The sequence below is a fragment of the Lathyrus oleraceus genome, chromosome 7, assembly GCF_024323335.1.
Source record: "Lathyrus oleraceus cultivar Zhongwan6 chromosome 7, CAAS_Psat_ZW6_1.0, whole genome shotgun sequence".
Lineage (NCBI taxonomy): Eukaryota > Viridiplantae > Streptophyta > Magnoliopsida > Fabales > Fabaceae > Lathyrus > Lathyrus oleraceus.
In genome coordinates this window covers 68031508-68053807 of record NC_066585.1, presented here as the reverse complement: position 1 = coordinate 68053807, position 22300 = coordinate 68031508, and the positions used below count along the sequence as shown (strand labels likewise).

The following is a 22300-nucleotide window of genomic DNA, read 5'->3' as shown; positions in this document are numbered from 1 at the left end:
CAAAAGGCATTACAGAATATTCATAATGTCCATACCTTGTTCTGAAAGCAGTCTTCTGAATATCCTCGGTTTTCACACGGATCTGATGATACCCAGATCTCAAATCTATTTTGCTGAACACACTTGCACCAACCAACTGATCCATCAAATCATCAATCCTCGGCAAAGGATACCAATTCTTGATCGTCACTTTATTCAGTTGCCTGTAGTCCACACACAACCTCATAGTACCTTCTTTCTTCTTAACCAATAGCACTGGTGCACCCCACGGTGACACACTCGGACGAATAAATTTCTTATCCAACAGATCTTCCAACTGACTCTTCAATTCAGTTAACTCAACAGCAGACATACGGTACGGAGCCATCGATATCGGCCTAGTACCAGGTACCAAATCAATCGAGAACTCCACTTCACGCTCTGGCGGTAATTCATTCACCTCTTCCGGAAACACATCCGGAAAATCACACACCACGGCTAGATCGCCAATCACCAGTTTATCTTTAGCCTCCAAAGTCGCTAACAGCATAAACAACTCTGCCCCATCAGCTACTTCCTCATTCACTTGCCTTGCTGATAGAAACAAACTCTTTCCCTCCTCAATCTCAGGAAAAACCATCGTCTTATCAAAACAATTGATAGAAACTCGGTTAAACACCAACCAGTTCATACCCAGAATAACATCAATCTGCACTAGTGGAAGACACACTAGGTCCATCCCAAAGTCTCTACCAAAAATACTCAAAGGACAATTTAAACAAACCGAAGTAGTAGTCACTGAACCCTTCGCAGGAGTATCAATTACCATACTACCAAACATCTCAGATATCTCTAACTTAAGTTTCACAGCACAATCCAAAGATATAAAGGAATGAGTCGCACCTGTGTCAATAATAGCTACAAGAGGAAAGCCATTAATATAACACGTACCTCGGATAAGTCTGTCCTCACTGGAGGTTTGAGTTCCGGTCAATGCGAACACCTTCCCAGTTTGAGATTTCTTTGGCTTCTGACACTGACTTCCAATATGCCCTTCTTCGCCACAATTAAAACAAATCATTTCCTTGTGCTTGCAATCAGCTATTGCATGGCCAGTCTTACCACAGCGAAAACACCTCTTTACTTCAGCAGTGCATACATTACTCTTATGACCAGCCTGACCACATTTGAAGCAAACTATACCAGCAGGAGCACCTCCCCTACTAGTCCTCTGAGCCGGAGCAGCTCCTTGTTTCCCTCTTCCTACTGGAGCATCATACGGCTTTCCACGGTTTTGATGTTGCTTGCCCCTGCGGTCACTGACAATCTTGTAATGAGCATTATTGTCTTCTTCAAATATCCTGCAGCTATCAACCAATTCAGTAAAAATGCGTATCTTCTGATACCCAACAGCCTTCTTAATTTCAGAGCGCAGTCCATTTTCAAACTTGATGCACTTTGAAAATTCAGCACCAGCACCAGTGTAATGAGGATAAAATTTGGACAGCTCCACAAATTTCGCAGCATAATCAGTGACAGACATGTTTCCTTGCTTCAGCTCAAGGAACTCAATTTCCTTCTTACCACGGACATCTTCCGGATAATACTTTCTCATGAATTCCCTACGGAATACATCCCAAGTAATGACTTCACCTGCCACGGTCAACCTCTCGTGAGTCTCTAGCCACCAGTCATCAGCTTCGACTGCTAGCATGTGAGTACCATACCGAACCTTCTGAGCTGGAGTGCAATCCATAACACGGAAGATTCTCTCAATCTCTTTCAACCATCCCAAGGCTGCATCTGGATCATGCTTCCCTTTAAACACCGGCGGATTCTCTCTCTGAAAAGTCGCCAAGCTACGTGATCCAGCATCACCACCAGCATTTGGCAAGTTCTGCACAGCTTGTGCCATCGCTTGCATTGCGGCAGCCATTGCAGCGTCATTCCTTCCAGCCATTTCAACTTATCAATACAACACAACTTAAAAGTTAGATTAGTAACAATACACAATTGTTAGACAGTAACGACACGACAACTGGCCGGACAGACCGACCTGCTCTGATACCACTAATGTAACACCCTTCTAAAATACCCTGAGTATATAATTAAAATAACACATATTAATCAGAGTAAATATGCAATCAAGGGTGTCACACAACATTTCATACCATAATAACTGTCATGCTCTTTCATTAACTCAAAACATAAAACATTTGCACAATACGCAGCGGATAGAGATCAATCGATCATTCAAAACATGCAACATACTACATGTAAACTGGTTCAACAATCATCAACAACGATATTAAAAGAATGTTCCCTCCCGATGTTACATCTATCAGAGCATGACCCACTTAGGAGACTACACTAGACTCCAAGCATTAGCTTCCACTCAACTCATTTGTTCGTTACCTGAAAAATAGCGGTAAGGGTGAGTTCCTCAATCGATATAATAAGCATTATAAATCATCATGTAATGCTAAGTAAATTCACACATTTCATCACCCTAATCGTAACATACATCCAGTAACGGCACATCAACTCAAACATCATACTTAATATCAACACAATTCCACTCCTCAATTAAATTAAATATCCATACAACAAGCCAACAAAATGCAACTCTAATGAGACTCGACTCGTCATGCATGTGGTACCATTCGGAGTAAAACTCCCAACTTAAAATCATTGCCATTTTATTGGGCATCAAGGCATAAGCCTTCAACTTTCAACTTAAAATTTGCCAATCCAGGCCAACGTGGTGTGAGCAAAGCTCCGACTTAATGCATATGAATGTACATGGCATACACGACTCTAAATTGTCGACAACATAATAAGAATAGCAATACAACAATGTTTTCAACAAAATCAACTTATAATCAACTTATAATCAACTTTGGCTCACCAAGCCTACAACTCAGTATTTCCAACAACTTTAACACAACTTATCAACATATTTGTATCAACACTTCATAACATAAACTCAACAAAGTTACTCATCAAAATTAACGATAATAGGCCAATAACCAATTATGTTCACAACATTAAAATATCAATTTTTCCAATTTCCAACAGTGTTAACCGGTTAACGCCCTGGGTTAACCGGTTAACGCAGGACAAAACACACTTTCTGGCAAAACGCAATAGTGTTAACCGGTTAACGCCCTGGGTTAACCGGTTAACGCAGGCAAAACAGCACATTTCCACAAAATATAACAGTGTTAACCGGTTAACGCCCTGGGTTAACCGGTTAACGCAGACAAAACAGCAGTTCCTGCGCTAACACAAGGCAGAATGCAGAGTTCTCCGCATTTTCCGCCGTTGGAGGACTTCCGGACCTCCGATTCAATTTCCGTAAAAAGCTATACGTCCAGTAAATTACGACACACACCATTATCGATTAAATTTCAGTTTTTAACACAGTTTATCCAACATCATTTTCAGCATTCACAATCCCAATTAGGGTCACTTCGACGGTTTATCACTACCCATGACATGTTAATCTATAATACCCATTAAACGACGATAAACCCCCCTTACCTGAGATAATCCGGCAATCTCTAAGCTTCAAGCTTTTCCGCTCTTCAACCTTTGCTCTCTAGCTCTGCCTCTTTGCCCTTTTTCCTCTTTCACGATCGTTTCTCTGCTTTTCACGTGAAAACCCTTTACCAACCAAATACCCTTTTTTCTTATTCCAACTTATATATTTTCCACTAATTATTATTCCAAATAATATTAATAATAATAATAATTCAATAATTCAATTTATTTAATTAAATTATTAAATATATTATTAACTTAATTAAATAATCCTCTTATTTAATTCGGGGTGTTACAGATGGCAAGTTCGACAAGAAGAATGGTAAAAGTCAGCAGAAGTCTTATAGTGGTGATGCATCTGATATTCGACGTTATCAATGTAAGAAGGAGGGTCATACAAGAAAAGTGTGCCCTAGAATCCTGAAAGATCATGGAGGTAAGGATAATGGAAACGCAACCCTTGTTCAAGATGATTTTGATTCATCTGATGTTCTTGTGGTTTCAAGTGGCAACTCAAGTAAATAGTGGATTATGGATTCAGGTTACACTTGGCAAATGACTCCAAACAAAGACTTGGTCGAGGAACTATGTGATCAAGATGGTGGATATGTATTGCTTGGAAACAATAAAGCTTGCAAGATTGCAGGTATTGGATCGGTGAGATTCAAGTTCCATGATGAGTCCATAAGCTTGTTGACTGAAGTCAGGTATCTACCTGATTTGAAGAGAAATTTTATTTCTCTTGGTGAATTCCACAAGAAAGGATATGTTTTTAAAGGAGAGAAAAGTATTCTAAAATTCATGAAGGGGTCGAAGGAATTCTTAAGAGGCGTGAAGAAACAAGGCTTGTATACCCTTGAGGCTGAAGTTGTCAGTGGTTCTGCAGATGTTGCATCCACGAAATTTGGCACATGAAATTGGGCCATGTCAGTGAAAGGGGTCTGGTCGAATTAGGGAAACAAAATCTACTTGGTATAGACAAAGTCGAAAAGCTGAAGTTTTGTTAACCATGTGTACTTAGAAAATATTGTAGAGTGAAGCTCAATAAAGGCAAACAAAGAACACATGGAACCCTTGATTACATCCATGTTGATCTTTGGGGGCCTGTGAGATGTCCATCACATTCAGGATTAAGGTATTTTCTATCCATGATTGATGATTATTTCAGAAAGTTATGGGTATTCATCCAGAAGACTAAGGATGAAACTTTTGAGAAATTCAAAAGTTGGAAGAATCGGTCGAAAATCAAACGGGCAAGAAGGTCAAGAGGTTGAGAACCGACAATGGCCTTAAATTTTGCAATGAGTCGTTCGACAGTTTTTGTGCAACCTATGGTATTGCAAGGCACAGAACTAGTGTAGGTACTCCCCAACAAAATGGTTTAGCTAAAAGGTTTAATCGAACCATTTTAGAAAGAGTTGGATGCATGCTAACTAGTTATGGGTTAAAGAATGTGTTTTGGGCAGAGGTTGTTTCGACAGAAACATATCTGATCAACAAATGCCCTTCGATTGTGTTAGATATGAAGACACCTGGAGAAATTTGGTCATGACATCCACCAGATCTCGACAAAGTTAGAGTATTTGGCTGCATAGCCTATGCTCACATTAGACAGGACGAGGTCGAACCTAGAGCTCTGAGATGCATGTTCATGGGATACCCTGAAGGAGTCAAATCTTATAGGTTATGGTGCCTAGAGCCAAGTCACTAGAGGTGTATCACCAGTCAAGATGTAGTTTTTAATGAAGATGAGATGACATTCAAGAAAACTGATGATGTTAGTCGAAATGCACATATATCTGAAGAAGAGATGGAACAAGAAGAGATTAATGTTAAGGTGGAGCATGTCGATGTTGAATTGTGTATCACATATCAAGTTGAAGAAGAAGCACAAGATGCAGAAGATACTGAGAAAGATGAGGAAACTATCGATGACTACTTGTTGGTAAGAGATAGGCTGAGAAGAGTCATCAAGCCACCTCAAAGACTTGGGTATGCAGATCTCATAGCTTATGTCTTAATGTCTACAAGTGAGGTTCTAGATGAAGAGCCTATAGACTATAAGGAAGTTATGAGGAGTCGAAATAAAACTATATAGCCGAAGGCCATGGATGATGAGATGAAGTCTCTTCATGATAACCACACTTGGGAACTGATCAAGAAACCTGTTGGAGCCAAGTTAGTCAGTTGTAAGTGGATTTTCAAAGTTAAGGAAGGAATTGAAGGAGTAACGTCAAAGAGATACAAGGCAAGATTGGTCGCAAGGGGTTTCACTGAAAAAGAATGTGTTGAATTCAATGATGTGTTCTCTCCTGTTGTGAAGCACGGGTCCATTCAAATGTTACTTACCATAGTGGCACAGTTCGATCTAGAACTGAAACAAAATGGATATGAAGATAACTTTCTTGTATGGAGATCTAGATGAAACAATCCTGATGAGGCAACCTGAAGGGTATGTAGAAAAGGGTAAGGAAGATTATGTGTGCAAGCTGAACAAATCTTTATATGGATTGAAACAATCTCCTTGACAGTGGAATAGGAGATTCGACAAGTTCATGGCAGACATAGGTTTCATTAAAATTCAATTCGACCATTGTGTTTACTTCATATTTCGACCTGGAAATTCATTTGTTATTTTGTTGCTTTATGTGGATGATATTCTCATAGAAAGAAATAATGTCGAGAATGTAATTAAGGTAAAGGTTGAACTCAATAAGGAGTTCGATATGAAGGATCTGGGAGCAGCATCCAGGATTCTTGGGATTGACAGAAAGCAGTCGAAATTATGCTTATATCAAGAGACATACCTATGAAAGATTCTCGACAAGTTTGGTATGTCGAATTCAAAGCCTGTTGTAACTCCGGCAAACCCTCAATTCAAGCTGAGTACATATCAGTGTCCCAGCACTGAGGTCGAAAGAGCTTATATGAATAACATCACATATGCTAACATAGTGGATTTTTTTATGTATGATATGGTTTGTACTATACCCGACATATCATATGCAATAAATCTTGTAAGCAGGTATATGGTGAATCCTGAAAAGGCTCACTGGCAAGCATTGAAGTGGATTCTAAGATACATAAATGGGTCTCTAGATAGAGTCTTAATTTATGGCGGGGAATGTGGTGAAAACAGTAAAGTAGAAATCAAAGGGTATGTCGACTCTGATTATGCAAGTTGTATGGATTCCAGAAAATCTATTTCTGGATATGTGTTCACCATGTTTGACACAACAATTAGTTGGAAAGCAACACTTCAGAAGGTTCTTGTCTTATCAACCACTGAAGCGGAATATATCGCCCTTACTGAAGTTGTGAAAGAAGCATTATGACTTGAAGGTTTTGCTGAGGAACTAAAACTTCAAGATCGATTTATCACTGTTAAATGTGATAGTCCAAGTGTTATACACATATCGAAGAATTCGGCCTATCATAAGCAAACCAAGCACATCAATGTGAGGCTCCATTTCATCAGAGGGGTAATCGAGCGTAGAGAAGTTCAAGTGCTGAAGGTTTCGAAATATCACAATGTTGCTGATATGAGCACCAAGACATTACCAAGTTGCAAGCTTTTCCACTATATGCAGTTGATAAAGTTGCATGAAGAAAGTTAGCTTGTTCCCTTGATGTTATAGAGTTTGTTCCAAGGTGGAGATTATTGAGATATTGGATCAAACTCTAGTATAGTCGAATAGTAGCTTCTTGGTTCGACAATTCGACAGGACCTTAGCATTGTCGTCGAAGTTTGTTCACATGTTGTAGTCTAAGTATGCTATGATTGTTAGCATATCAAATTGGGCATGTTTGTTATGCTCAATTGTTTAAGTTAGCTTGTTCTCTAAGTTAACTTGTGTAATGGGCATGTGTGTAAAAGTCCATTAGTTTAGTATGTTAGGTTTCTTATAAATAGCATACTAGTCTTTCATCATTGCAAGAATGCAAATCCTGATTAGGGTGAGAGGGGTTATTTGTTATTCTGTAACACTTGTAATATTGTTTCAAAGAGAAAGTAAAGAATAACAATTTATAACCAATTTTATTGTGTTCTTATCGTTTTCTTCTTTTCTACCCTTGTGGGTTTCTTACCGATCAAGAAACCAAGTATACTTTGTAATTTCGACATCGTTTTCACAACGCTTACATTTTAAAATTATTTATTAAAGCATGGTTTGCTAGTCACCAAAGTAATCAATTTCATAAAACTTTATAATTTCATATTATAATTAAACTTTGATTTGGATGTTATGTTAATTGTTTGTGTTCGATGATATTTATATCATTCAAAGATGGATCATGAATCATTAAAGAAATTAAATTAATTGTTAACATAACTGGTGCTTATATATCCAAAAATATTAGCAACATCCAAAAATATACATGCATGTTTGAGTATAATTAAATTGTTATTAAAATATGTTTAGATTAACTTCATTATGATTTATTGAAATGTATTTAGGTTATTAAAGGTGAACTTAGATACATGTTTAAAGATGATGAGTTTGAATCCATTAAATTGTTCAAAGTATTAATGTATGAGCGAGTTTTTCAATGTTTGCAGTTACTAGTAATGTGTTGTGGACTTGGACATGACATTGATAATAGATGAGAAAGGACAATGACTAGGTTCATTTGCAAAGTTTCTCGAAAGTCATGGTAAATGTGAATAATATATTATGTCTCACACACCACAACAAATTGATGTTGTTAAAAAGAAGAATATACTTTCGTGGACATGATCAAGTCAATGTTAAACTATAGTAATGTACAATTATCATTCTGGATTTTGCGTATTTGCTTTAATAGAATTCATAGCAACACAGTTCCTAAGCCTCCTTATGAACTATGGGCCGGAAGGAAACATGGTTTAAGGTATCTTTATGTTAAGGCTATCAAGCAAAAGTAAAGGTGTATAATCCACGTGTAAAGGTATATTTTTATTGTCCTAATAATAGTACGAGAATAATCAAGTCTAGTAATGCTCGATTTATTGAAAATTGTCAATTCATTGGGAGTAAGAAATCACCTAAATTGGATATTATGAAGACTTGTGGAGAATATCTTCGTGTTGGTATCCATCTAGTTGTGTTGCCATCATACGACAAAAAGAGACAACAAATATTTATTCATTTGAGCATGAATGTGACTTTAGCATTGACGAGGATTCACTCTCGTTCACACAAGTCATGAGAAATTGCAACTAAGGTTCTTAGGTACTTACAAGACATCAAAGGTTACATGCTCACATATAAAAGGTCGAATCGTTTTGAAGTCGTGTACTACTCGGATTTAAACTTTGTGAGATGTGTATACTCAAAGAAATCCATATAATTAGAAGAGCAATATCATAGAAGACTGAAAAACGATCTATAATTTCTACTTCTACTATAGAGGTTGAATTTGTGGCGTACTGTGGAATGAATCAAGTTGATGGATAACTTGTGACAACCATGATCTGATCATTTTAATTCATTAAAGATAATGACTTAGTGATTTCAATGAATGGTGCATAATTATGATATAAGATTGAAACATCAGGTTATCACGTGAGTGAAGTGAGAGACTTTTGAATTAATTTATTAATCCGTCAAATGTGACTCATGTAAATAAATTTTGACTTTAAATAAAAGATGTCTAAATGTGATGATTGTTTTGATTTGATTAGATAATTAAACCAATGAAAATTTTATTTTGAAATTCAAATAAAATTTAAATTCATGTTCTCTCTTCATGGTTATTTGGACATGACTGTTGAAATAAAATGATTATAAAATAAGCACCTTTAAGAAAACAACACTAGTTTTTCTCATTTATTTTTCACAAACAAAATAATATTTCCATCATCAAGGATACATATAAAATAATAATAAAGAGATAAAAGAAGAATTCAAATCAAAAAATTTAAAATCGAACAAGAATCATCGTCATCCAAATATATTTTTATTTTTAATAGAAATTAAAACACTGTAAAAATCCTAATATCAAAATTTTAATCATTGAAATTTTTCAATTCTAACCTTATTGTAATATATATATATATATATCCTTTCATAGCATTCGGAGTGAGCTTTTGTAGTTAAAGTTTGTTAAATATAACAAATTCCCCTTTAACTGACTTGTGGAATGGTTATGAATTGTAGTTGAAGTTTTTTCTTTTTCTAAAATAAAAAATTTAGTAACGTAGAGTTTCAAAAGTTCATCTCATTCAAACAGTCATAAGACTTAAAAGACGTATGAGTTAGTATGAGTCGCTAGACTATTCTATGTGACAATTAATCTCCCCTTTAATATTTTGCGGTGGGGCTTTTCTTTTAAGTTCTATACATGACATAAAATCTTAGTTATTTTCTATATTATGTATTAGTTATTGGACAAATTGCTAATATGCTTTTCACAAGCAATTTCATGGAAACTGGCTATAGGTGGTCCTTATTTACAAGTCTTCAAATGTCTGCCACAATGGTTTAACAACCTTCCCGAAGCCATCTCCATGTTGTGTCTCATGTTTAAATACTTATAATAAAACAATTTTTTTCCTATTCTCAAAACTGTCACGTCTTTTATTGAAATTAAAAACAAAATCAATGTACAAAATTAAATAAAAAAAAGCACAGGAAATCAGATTCCGTCACGGCAACCCCATCCATCTTATACATTCTCATGCAGTTGATTTCATGAATCAGTTTATCTTTAGTCGTAGTATAAATTTGGCCTTGACCACACATACCACACATGTTGACATTCTTGCCGCCCTCATGTTTCATGTCCTTAGAAAATGCATGCATCCTTCATCATTTTTCCTCACTATATATAACACATGCATGATTTAAGCTATAGTCCACAAGTGTTACCTCAAGAATAAATCAATGGAGAAACATGAAGTGTTATTGCCTATCTCATCTTCACTTGATGCTTCTCCTTTTGAACCTAATCCGGGTAGTGGCTCTAATGTTCATGTTCAAAATGAAGAGTTTCTAAAATCTAAAAGGAAGGAGACATTGAGCGAGAGAAGTGGCAAGGAAACAATGAAGCACAAATATGTATTTCAAACAAGGAGTCAGATTGATATACTAGACGATGGGTTCAGGTGGAGAAAGTATGGGGAAAAGTTGGTGAAAAATGGCAAATTCCCCAGGTTTGTCTCATTCTTTCATAGCTAGGATTTGAATCTATATTTACTTCTACTTTTTTTCAACACTCAGAAAGCTAACTGAATTGTGCCATCTTTTTTCACACAATTCAGGAGTTACTACAAATGCTCTTATCGAGGATGCAATGTAAGAAAACAAATCCAAAGACATTCCAAAGACGAGCAGATCGTGGAAACAACTTATGAAGGGATGCATGTTCACCCTGTCGAAAAGACAGCTGAAAGCTTTGACCAGATCCTAAGAAGCTTTATTACAAGCAATCAACTAAATAATGTAACTCCGATATAATGTTGTACAAAATTTTGGTAATTTGTCGTTGATGAGTAACATCTCTCAGTAGATATTCCCTTTCAGTTCTGAATATAATGTTTTGAAACTATATGTATTATTTACCCTAGCTATATGGTGTGATATGTATCATCTCAGATTTGCAAATGATAGAAGATGAGTAGTTGCTAAATAGTATTCATGTAAGTGTACTCTTAGGATAAAAGTCTTACTAAAGATGTCATCAGGTCAACTATAGCAAAAATCATTACTATAGAAGTTCAATTAACCTTGTTTACCCACTAAAGAATCCAGTATATAAACACGTTGAGCTTTTTTCCTAACCATCATGAAGCTTTGCAACTTCGAAGATGGCTTTGAAGGTCAGCATAAATACATTCGAGTGTCTACATTTCAAAACATTTCTGATCCTAAATTGCCAATGACTAAAACAAATAAGGAACTACTAAACTATAAATGAGCAGTTAATGCAGCAAAAGGTTCAATATTCACAACCACGATTGCGGGTGACTCATTAGAAACACTGACCCAGAGAAGCTACTTTCCAGCGTTTGAATCAGATATGTCTTCTATAACACCCTTTCCATCAGACGCGTCAAAATAGAAGAAGTTTTTTATGGGGTCCCCTTTTCCAGAAATAGCTTTGATAACCTCCTGTGATAGTAGTAAATCTGGTTTATAGTAACTATTGCAAGACATCTCATTTTGTAAACCATAATAGATGATAAAATACCTGTCCAAGGATTCCCCCAATAACAGCACAGACGGGAGGAAACTCGGCTGTATCCGCTACCAATCTTTCTAGAAGAGTGTCGGGAACATGAGATTCATTGAGAGACTGTAACGTAAACAGAAGGATCAGATGAATAACATAATTAACTTTAAGAACATACATAACTAATTCCAGCAAGCATACTTGTGCAGTACAAAGTTCCTTTTTAAGCTTGAGAACATCGGAAAGATCTGCCTCCGAAACATCTCCCGCACTGCGTCCTTCAGCCTCTTCAAACTTCTCTATTACTGTGACATGAAATGATGTTATTAATTGTACATTAGTCTATAGAAAGAACAATCGCGTAATTGCAATTGATACACTTCATAAAGAAAATAAGACTTATTTCCATATAAAAAACAACAAGCCTACATAATGTAAGCTCTCTCACAATTATGCATGTCTGATTTGACTTGATAAACACGATAATTCAAACAGAATCAATTAAGTTGGATTGCGTTGGTTTAAAAAACTTAATAAGCTTCGCATTTTTAGCCTTTAATATTTAAAATGTTACTATACTTTTTGTCGTTTATATTTGTTCATTTTGACATTCTTACTAGCATTACTAGGTTTCTTGGGTCATATTTATATAGTATATAATATTTTAATGAGTATAATATATTAATGACCCGAACTAATCAACTCAATCTTAATAGAACTGACTAGTGAAAAAATCCAAAATGAAACCAAATCAACTAAATGCAATCAGGTTGGATTTCATTTAATCTTAATAGAACTGAACTTTTTGTCGTTTATATTTGTTCATTTTGACATTCTTACTAGCATTACTAAGTTTCTTGGGTCATATTTATATAATATATAATATTTTAATGAGTATAATATATTAATGACCCGAACTAATCAACTCAATCTTAATAGAACTGACTAGTGAAAAAAATCTAAAATGAAACCAAATCAACAAAATGCAATCAGGTTGGATTTCATTTAATCTTAATAGAACTGAACCAACCCATGAATACTTACTTTTATTTGAAGGTGTCTTGCTTAACGTAATTGAAAGACCTAATCAATTAAAAGACCTAATCAATTAAACCCCTATGCAGACACCTTCAAATAAAAGTTCAACCTCATAACTGATAAAAAATTTTTCCTAATTTCATGTATTTTATTCACTAAAAATAAAAGCTATATTGTTAACAAACCTCTCATTGCAAAGTACAGCTTTGACATTCTCCTGTGAAGTGCCCTCCAAGGTACTGATAAAGCATCCTGTAGAAAAAATGAAAAAAAGACATACTTAGGAATATGAAGCTTTTAACTATACATATTTCATTGTAGAGTAAAATAAGCAAAACACATGTGTGTTCCTTTAGAAGCTACAGCATGTAGCATGTTTTAACAGGTTGTTTCCTGTGATTTTTGGTAAACAAGCGCAATATCTTGAGGATTATTACTTGCATGATCGACTAATGAATCCTAGGACATATTGTTCACAAATTCTATAAGTAGTTTTTGAATGTTCATAAGTTCGACAAATAAACTGTGAATCAAGTAAAGAGACCGACCGGGTCGGAAACAAGAATTGTATTAAAATAAGCGTAAAGACAACTGAAAGCAAAGCAAATGCTCAAGAAATGATGTAAATGGTTTCAATTAAATGAATAAAAGATGGTGTACAAGATCATACATTGCCTCACAAACTTGTTTATCTCTTTGACGCGGGTACTTTTAAGTTCTATAGAGTTCTTGTATATGATTTGTCACACCTAATCCCTATGCAGAAACTATCTATATATACTTGTGAAAATATAACTTGTCTTCGAAAGTTATGACTTGCATGCTCAACATGTATCCTTCTACGTGGTCTTGGGACTGATGGCTGACTCCCTCGTGTCTTCAACGTTCAGATATCTTCAACTGGCAGTTACTTGATTTAATCCTTTTATAAGTGGTCGTAGTCGAAGTCATCCGCCCTTCAACCTTTGCTAAAATTTGGTATTTTATGGAGACACATATTTTCTTTATATATAACAAGAGAAAAAGCCTCCTTCCCTCTCATTCACATATTTTTTTTCGTTTTCTGATATAAGAATTTCAAATTTACATCACAATTTCACTAACTTTGATAATTATAAGTTTATATTTTAAAACAACAATTATTCAAATATGATTTGATCATAATATGTATAATAACGGAAGACTTTTTTTTTTACGAAAGAGAATAGATTCGACCATTCCCTTTCAAAAATTCCATGAAAATACCCATTAGTAAATTGTTGATTATAATAATAAAAATAATAATTTTTCCTCTTTCAAAAGAGGAAGTGCAAGTATCTCATGGCGATTGTTATCTTGAATAATTTTCGAAATGGAATGGTTGAATATTATTATCTTCCTTAAAAAAAATGGATATCGATTCTTACTGACTTCTATAGTATCATTATAAGACTATTGCATATACAATAAAAGGATGAACTGAATGTTTCCCCATGGGCCTCTTATGCAAGTAAGTGACTGGGTAAGTCATTATGGTTATTAGGTGCACCAAATATCCTTCAGGTCAAAATCAGCCTACACTTTTTCCACATGGAAGATATCATTTGGAATACATTAAAAGGTCTTGACGTTTGCAACTCATCAAGACTCAGTTAAATAGTAAATACAATACTGTTTTGAGAGACATAAATGGATTTTTCATAAAAGATAAAGAAATGCAACAATACAAATGCAGCATTAATGATTTAAGACCCACGTACCTCAAAACTTGGATATTTTAGGTGGCATTCAATAGTTTCCTCCATTTTTTTCTGCAAAGGAAGAACGAAACATTAAAATAAAAATAGTGGTTGTAGAAGCAAGCACAGTATTCACATTTATTTATCATCTAGAATTCTAAACCCGGAAAGAGCAATTTGCTGTTGATACAAACAAAGATAAGGGCAAAATACACAAGGTTAATAAAGTTCTTAACCAGTGTTGTTGATGGCGGCCCATGGCAGTGACCAAAAATCCCACCATACAGGCCACTTTGTGGCGCCGTTATAGCAGATTATGGCGGAAAAACCTGCAATATCGGCCAATCCCAAAAACCGCCATTTATATCCGCCATAGCGGCTATGGCGCCACTATTTGATAACACAGCTCTTAACAAACCTTAATTATCAAATGGCCAACATACTACAATCCCCGCAGCCATAAACATCATTGAGAAATACCAGAATAACAATTCATCCATCCCAACCTTTGCTCTCAAAAGGTTTCCTCCTATATGGGATTCATTTTAGCCTCAAATCTTGCCCCAGTGACTTCTATTACTAATTGCAAGGAAAAAACCCTACAACAGATGATGATTCTAATAGATTCTATCTTCATTATTTTCACAAATTGAAGAGAAATATATGGTATCTTATTAACCACCATCATGCAAATATATGGGGATTAACGAAACAAATCAAAGTGGATAACCAATGTAAAGGGTGTGCAGCACAATCTTGTAGCAGTATTTTAAAATTGTCTTTGGCAGTATTTTAATAATCGAGAATCTAGGCAAAATTGGGGATGAAAGATTGCAGCTTAAGGAACGTAGCATGGATTGTAAGATTCTAATTAGAGGGAAAAGATAAACTTGCATTCCTATGCTTACAAATAATGATAGATTAAAAAATTATATCCATCCTTCCACACACATAAGCAAAAATTCATAACTTCACTAAAAACTTCAAAAACTAAGTCAAAAAACTTGCAAGAAACAGAGGAACCGCGCCCAACTCGCCAAAAACAGAGTAACGAAGGGAAGAGGTTCTGAGAGGCGGAGGAAGGTGTGAGAAGCCGTAAGAGAAGAAACAAAGAGGTTTTTCCTCGAGAGGATTTATGTGAAGATGTAAAACATTTCAATTTCAACTTTTTTTACCGTTTTAAATCTGAGGTTTACTAAAAGCTGATTAAGATTCATTTAAATTAAAAAAAAATTAGGGTTATTTTGCTATAACCAGCACAGATTAAGAAAAAAATATTGGCAGCGATCTTGCCGCTTCTCCTCCGATCCCATTCAGATCCCCGCGCGGAAGAGTGGTTCTGAGACGTAAGATTGCACAATCCTGCGAGGTGACTCGCGTTCTTGCATACACTAGTCACAGATTCAAATCATGTCATACCTACTGTAACTATTAGTTATTATATGAGCAGTGACAAGAGATCAATTGTGAATAATTCTCAATTAGTAAAAATCAGAAAAGTTGATGATATGCTGGGACAAATTAAATCCACAAGAGTGATACCTTAGAATATTTATAGTCCTGCAAATCAACGAAAATTTCACCAGAAGAATCCCTACAGTCAATGGTATAAAATGCTACACGTTTTGATGCTTTTCGGCATTTGTCATTGGCTAGTTTCTACAGCAAAATAGTACAATGTTAGAATTGAAAAGAAAATCTATAGTATCATATATCCATAAAGTAGTAAAGAACATGGAAGCAAAAGAGATATATAGATCGATATAGGAGTTTCAACAGTACTTTGGCTGAGCGTGAGCAACAACTGACAACAACAACATCGAATTTGCTGAAGAACTCTACTTCAAAACTTGACAAATCACCTGAAGACAAGTCAAACGACAGAGACAGATAAACAAAAAACGGCATACAAATTAAAAAAGAAACCATATACAACATAAACGTAGAAGAAAAATTAGCAAGGGACAGTGTAATAAGAACCTTTTTCCACAAAAACACGAACCATGGGATTGAAATCTTTAAGTGAATCACAACAAAGCTGAGCAATGGTCTTTCCACCATACACATTCTCATCAGGAGGAATTAGAAAATTTGAAGAAAGCACTTCCTCGGTGACAAATCGATCATCAATTAAGGTAAGACTACCTACTCCAGCTAGAACAATATTTTTGCAAAACTATCCCAACCAGAAGAAAAACAAAACTCCTTAAACATTATGAGAAAAAATAAAAGTGCATTAAATAAAACAAAAAAATCAAATAAAACCCATTATACCTCGGATATAGTTCCTTTAATTCCATAGACTAAGACATGAGCTTTGCTTAATCTAAAACAACATAATCACAAAAGAAAACTAAAATCAATACACTAATTAGAGTTGTTTAGAACACTATTTTTAAACATAACCAAAGTTTTAAAAAAAGGTCCGTTACCACGATATGGGGCGTGGCAGATACCATTTTTCTTAAAAAATTTAAATAACTACACCGAAACACCAATATGGGCGCGATAAAACCCCGACTAATAGTGACATAACATTGTTTTGTTTATAGAAATAGAAAAAAAAATCGGTTTATAATATACATAATAATACAACTTAAATTATAAAAATTGATCTCTTTTGGCTCATTCTCACTCTCCAAATTTGAAATTTGCTATACATTTCATCTCTATTTCTCTAGATAATCTTTATTGATTGTTCAATTCATTTACATCTGGTAATAATGAAAAAGATATTTTAATTTAAATTATTATATATTATACATGATACTATGATACTACAAATAATTTCAATAAAATGTGTGCAGTAATATACAATCCATAACCACCACTGTCCATAACGCAGCCAAAATCACAAAATTCTTATGGTGAAATAAACTAAGAAAAAATTAAGAAATTAAATTAGGTTAGAGCTTAAAAGTAACAAAATCAAATTTAAAATAATAATAATTAAGAAAATAGAAAGAAGTAGAAAACCTTCTTTGAGCATCTGCTCCCCAAACCCTAATCTGACGATCATACAAAGCGGTCTCCTGCGCCGTCAACTCCTCGCCGTCTCCGTCCATTCCTAACCGTAAACTGTTCCACGACGTTAATTGAAACTTCAAATTCGGTTTCGAAAATTCAAAAAACAATGGAAAATTCACAAACTGAAGCAACAATGAGTCAGAAACGAACATATAAGAAGAATGTCGCAGCGCTGAATTGAATTTCCACTGAAGACTAAAATTCGTATCGGAGTCTCTAAGGGCGCGGAGAAGAAAATCGGAGTATAATGAAGTCAGCGAGTAGAACTAAGTTGGGCTTTTTTTTGTTATGATGTTTCAAATCGGATCATAGTTTGGGCTTTTTTTCATTAGCATTTAATTTACCACCCCTCTAATTAAACATGACACCTCATATGTTTTCAGAATTTCCAAATTGTCCATAGACAAATTTTAAGTCAAAGAGTGAAATAAAATTTTCGATAATTCATTCAAAGTTTTCAATAACAAAATCATATTTTTGGTAATTTATTTTTAAAATGCCGGTATAAACTTTTTTATTAGATTTTTTGAAAAGTAGTATAATTTACTGAAAATTTCAAAAAATACTATAATCTACCGAAAATTTCAAAAAATGAGATAGTTTGTCAAAAATTTCTCAAAAATTTAGAATTTTTTTTTAAATTCTGATAATTCTTCAATTTTTTTACAGAAATTTAGTAAAATTTTACTGTTTTTTTTTTTAAATTTCAATAAACATAATAAAAAATCTTAAATTTTTTTATAAAAATATAAAGATAATAGCAAGTATTATATGAGATGACTGGTTTAATTGAGTGGGTGACAAGTTAAGAGAGTTTCTTATGGCACCCTAACTACTTCTAGTGCACCATGTAAATTTTCATAAATGTCCCCTATTTTCGGAGATATATTTTCAAACGCACACAAATGTAAGGTAATGTTAAAATATTTCAGAGATGCATCTCCAGAATATTTTAGAGCATAAGAGTCGCGTCAGACTCTTCTCCTTTCTCGTTCCACATTTCTTCAACCACAACTTCAAACTCTCTAAATACACTACTCCATATGTCTCATTAAAAGTGTCTTATTTGTACTTTTATTTGTCTCAAAATCCTTTTATAATACCAATGCAATAATTATTGTTCTTTTCTCCTCTGCTATGCCCCCTATTAATTAACTTTTATTTTACTCAACAACTTTATTAAAAATAATTAATAAGGATATTCTAGTAAATTATACTAAATTTATCATTAAAATCAAGATATCTAATCATTTTCTTAAGAACGGTAGATAGTTCAAATATGACACTTTTTATAAGTCGGTGGAAGTATTATACACTAAATCAAACTTCATCAAACAAGACTCAAGGGAACTTAAGGAAACATCAAGTTTCATCTGTAACAACATTCAACTTCATTAAAACCATCAATTTCAAGTAAGTTTTTTGAGTTTTTGATAAATGTTTTAAGTTTTAGTGTAAATGAGTAGAAATTAATAATTATGGTTAAAAGTGTGTAGAAATTAATAATTATGGTTAGAAATGTATAGAAATTAGGTGTAACATAGTTTAGAAATAGTGTATAAGTTGTTTGTTGGTTGAAAATGGTGATCAGAACATATTTTTTTCAACTTGCATGTGGTACATTCGTCATTAACGCAACTTCTGAGTTGCAAAACATTCCGGAGATGCATCTTCAAAATTGTTCAATGTTTCATATACTGCAGAAAATTCCAGAGATGCATCTCCGGAATATTTAAATATATTAGCTCTCTGGTGGTTCTGGAGATGCGTCTCCGGAATGTTTCAACGATTTATTTACCTAGTGCTTCCGAAGATACATCTCTGAAATATATATATATATATATATATATATATATATATATATATATATATATATATATATATATATATATATATATATAATTTACTTGCTTGTGTGTGTTGTTTGCATGCACTAATGGTATGCCTTACTTTAATTTACATGCATAATGGCTGATAGACATGACAAACTGAGGCATGACAGAGTTGCTCAGTACATATTCGTTCGGCGGGAGCAGAGCCAGCAAGTTTCGGATGCTCCAGGTATCTCTGGTCAGGTCGAACTGTCTACTTTTGGGGCTCGCGTTTTTCCTCAAGTCACTTCCTCCATCCTCCCGTTGGCGTCAGGATTTACAGTGTCACCTTCTACGGATGATAATGTTGTTCGAGTCTCACCTCCCATTGATGATGTTGCTGATCCAATGCCACCTCTGGAGGGTGAGGCTGTTGCGGATGTCGAGTCAGAGACTTGTGGAGGAGGTCCAACTGATTTGTCATTACTTCCTCTGTATCTAGACCATACTGCCAGACATATCTGGGATAGAGAGGTATCATTAGTTAAATTCTTTATTTTTTTTACCTAAATTTTAATTGTTGACAGTGATAATTTCTGACATTGATTATTTCTAACATTGATTATTCCTGACATTATTTATTTCTGATCCATAGATGAGGAAGTCGAGATGATGGTAGAGTATCTAGGGGTTGATCTAGAAAAGGTGACGAAGGATGCGGATAGGACCAGGGGTGCTCATGCTAGATTTGAGTTCTTGAGAAACATCTATGCGACTGAGATCCAGAGAGTGGAGCAGGTTGATGGTGATGTTGAGTAGGTGGCGTTCCATAGATCGCATGCATTGAGAGCATACCTGATGTTTTTGGTTGACACTTTGATTTTTATGAATAAAAGTGTCACTTATACCGACATCTTCTACATACGGTACTTCGTGGATCTCTAGCGGATCCATGAGTACAACTGGGGGCGGCTTGCTTGATCTACCTGTATTCGAAGCTACAGAGGTAGGGGAGAGTGTGTCAGAGACACACAGTAGTTGTCTCTTATTATTTTGTTGTAGTTTGTACTTTATTTTGACGGTCTTACTACATTTTGGGTCTCGATTGTACAATATTTTTGACATATATTGCTATTTTATTTTCGACATGTATTGCTATTTTATTTTCGATGCGCAGTAGTAGTCTCTTATTATTATGTACATTTTTTTTATATTTGATTGTACGTTATACTTCATTTAAACACAGATAAACAACTTATAGCATTAAATACATATTCTAATACATTTCGGAGATGTATCTCCAGAATATCCACGAATATGCATCTTCGATACAATTCAAATGTAAAATGGCTTTTGAGTTGGTTGTATTATGTTTGAAATTGTTTTGAATATGCATCTCCGAAATATTTCAACGTTTATTCAAAAATTGTGCGTCCAGAAATACATCTCCAAAAACTAAAAACAATTAAGTAATTTTGCATAGTGGCTAAAAAATATTTTGGTGTATTAAGAAATTCTCCGAGTTAAATCCTCAACCATAGACTATATGTTGGACTTTCATAACCAAAAAATAATATTTTTTAGAATATTATTTTTGGAATAAAATTATAATTAAAATTAAATATTTTTAATGATTTAACGGTTATGTTAATTATTGCCACGTGTGCATATATTCAATTTTACTCCATCTTATTATATTTTCTTTGATTGCTACAGCATGGATTCACTGTTTAGCGACACCGAGGATATTTCCAAAAGAAATAATGGTGAATGTTTGTGTTATATTCTGTTTTTTTCCTTGCTTCCAAAAATGACTAGAGTAGCTTAAGGCATGCTATTGTCGACAAATGAGTATCTGTCATATATCGTATCGTATACACTATACGAGGATGTTTTTAATGTAAGTGTAAATAAATTAAATTGGTTTGGCAAAATTGGAAGACAAATCGACATGGTAAACTTGCCTAGTAAATAGAGAAAATGTCGTTACAACTTTCCTATTCCTGCAAACAACACGCTTCGTTTTCACATCCTCAGCATCACATAAAATCAATTTCAGTCCTACCACAAGGAAATATAATTTGTCAACAAAATCAAATGTTCCAATTTTCTTAGTGCATGCATGTTCGATAAGTATGGTAGTGATAGAGAAAATAGAACCAAAAAGGAAAAGCAATGAGTTTCAAAGTGTTGTTTGTGACTAACCTGTATGAGTGAAAGTATCCCGATTCCATGTTCCTAATATGGTCCACAATCCCACGAGTTTAGCATCAAGCAGCAGCAGCATTATGAACCGTGACTCATTTAAACGTGTACTTGATTTTCCTCTACCTGAGTTGCAGCAGTGACTATTCAATAGCTTTGCCTTTTATCTAATGTGTGGTGGGGGCATATATGCTACTTTTTACCCATACTTCTGCTGTTAATTTAATTTCAACTATGAATGATTATTAAAGTGAGAGAGAGTTAGAACTTGGAAAGGCTTTTGCTTTTCTATTGACGATGGAAGGACACACAGGGTCGGGTCAGTGGTCATAACTATCCGTTTCTTGATATCTTAAAAGTTCACGGCCAATGCAATGATAAGATCTAACTCCCTAATTAAATCCAACCTTTTATTCTAAGGTAATTGTTAGGGAACTTTATTCCACCATCCATGAACTCCGACACGATACGGACAAGTAGATCCTAAAAATATAAAAAAAAATATTGGATATGGACACATTTATATATATTTTATATATTAATATAATAATGTAATATATGAGCAAAATTTATAAAGAATTTAAAATAAGAAGTAAAATTTATGTTTAATTAAATTTAGTATTTTCAATAAATAAAAAAACATAAATCCATCGAAACATATTTGAAATAAAAGAGTATTCCAAAATGAATGACCTATTTCAATTTTCAATATATATTTTTTTCAATTCTACTCTTTAATTAATATCACTTTTATCATTATCAATACTTGACAAGGGCACTTTAATAAAAATATTATTCTTTCTGTTTCATTTATTCTCTTTTCTT

General features: G+C 34.3%; 2 protein-coding genes across 2 annotated transcripts; one reads left to right on the top strand and one right to left on the bottom strand.

Annotated features, from left to right (window-relative positions):
* The first annotated feature begins 10168 nt into the window (after positions 1 to 10168).
* On the top strand, positions 10169 to 11070 carry LOC127102987 (probable WRKY transcription factor 75). The gene is made up of 2 exons (XM_051040292.1): positions 10169 to 10657; positions 10766 to 11070. Exons 1-2 carry the CDS (start codon positions 10389 to 10391, stop codon positions 10959 to 10961), a joined length of 465 nt encoding a protein of 154 aa, XP_050896249.1. The 5' UTR covers positions 10169 to 10388; the 3' UTR covers positions 10962 to 11070.
* Positions 11071 to 11138: 68 nt separating this feature from the next.
* LOC127102986 (SUMO-activating enzyme subunit 1A) lies at positions 11139 to 17758 on the bottom strand. The gene is made up of 11 exons (XM_051040291.1): positions 17610 to 17758; positions 17409 to 17510; positions 16707 to 16758; positions 16413 to 16608; positions 16215 to 16294; positions 15975 to 16091; positions 14454 to 14504; positions 12900 to 12966; positions 11878 to 11981; positions 11695 to 11799; positions 11139 to 11615 (listed from the first exon to the last, which is right to left on the bottom strand). The coding sequence occupies exons 2-11, from the start codon at positions 17495 to 17497 to the stop codon at positions 11499 to 11501; spliced, it is 978 nt and encodes a 325-aa protein (XP_050896248.1). The 5' UTR covers positions 17498 to 17510; positions 17610 to 17758; the 3' UTR covers positions 11139 to 11498.
* Between the last annotated feature and the right edge of the window lie 4542 nt (positions 17759 to 22300).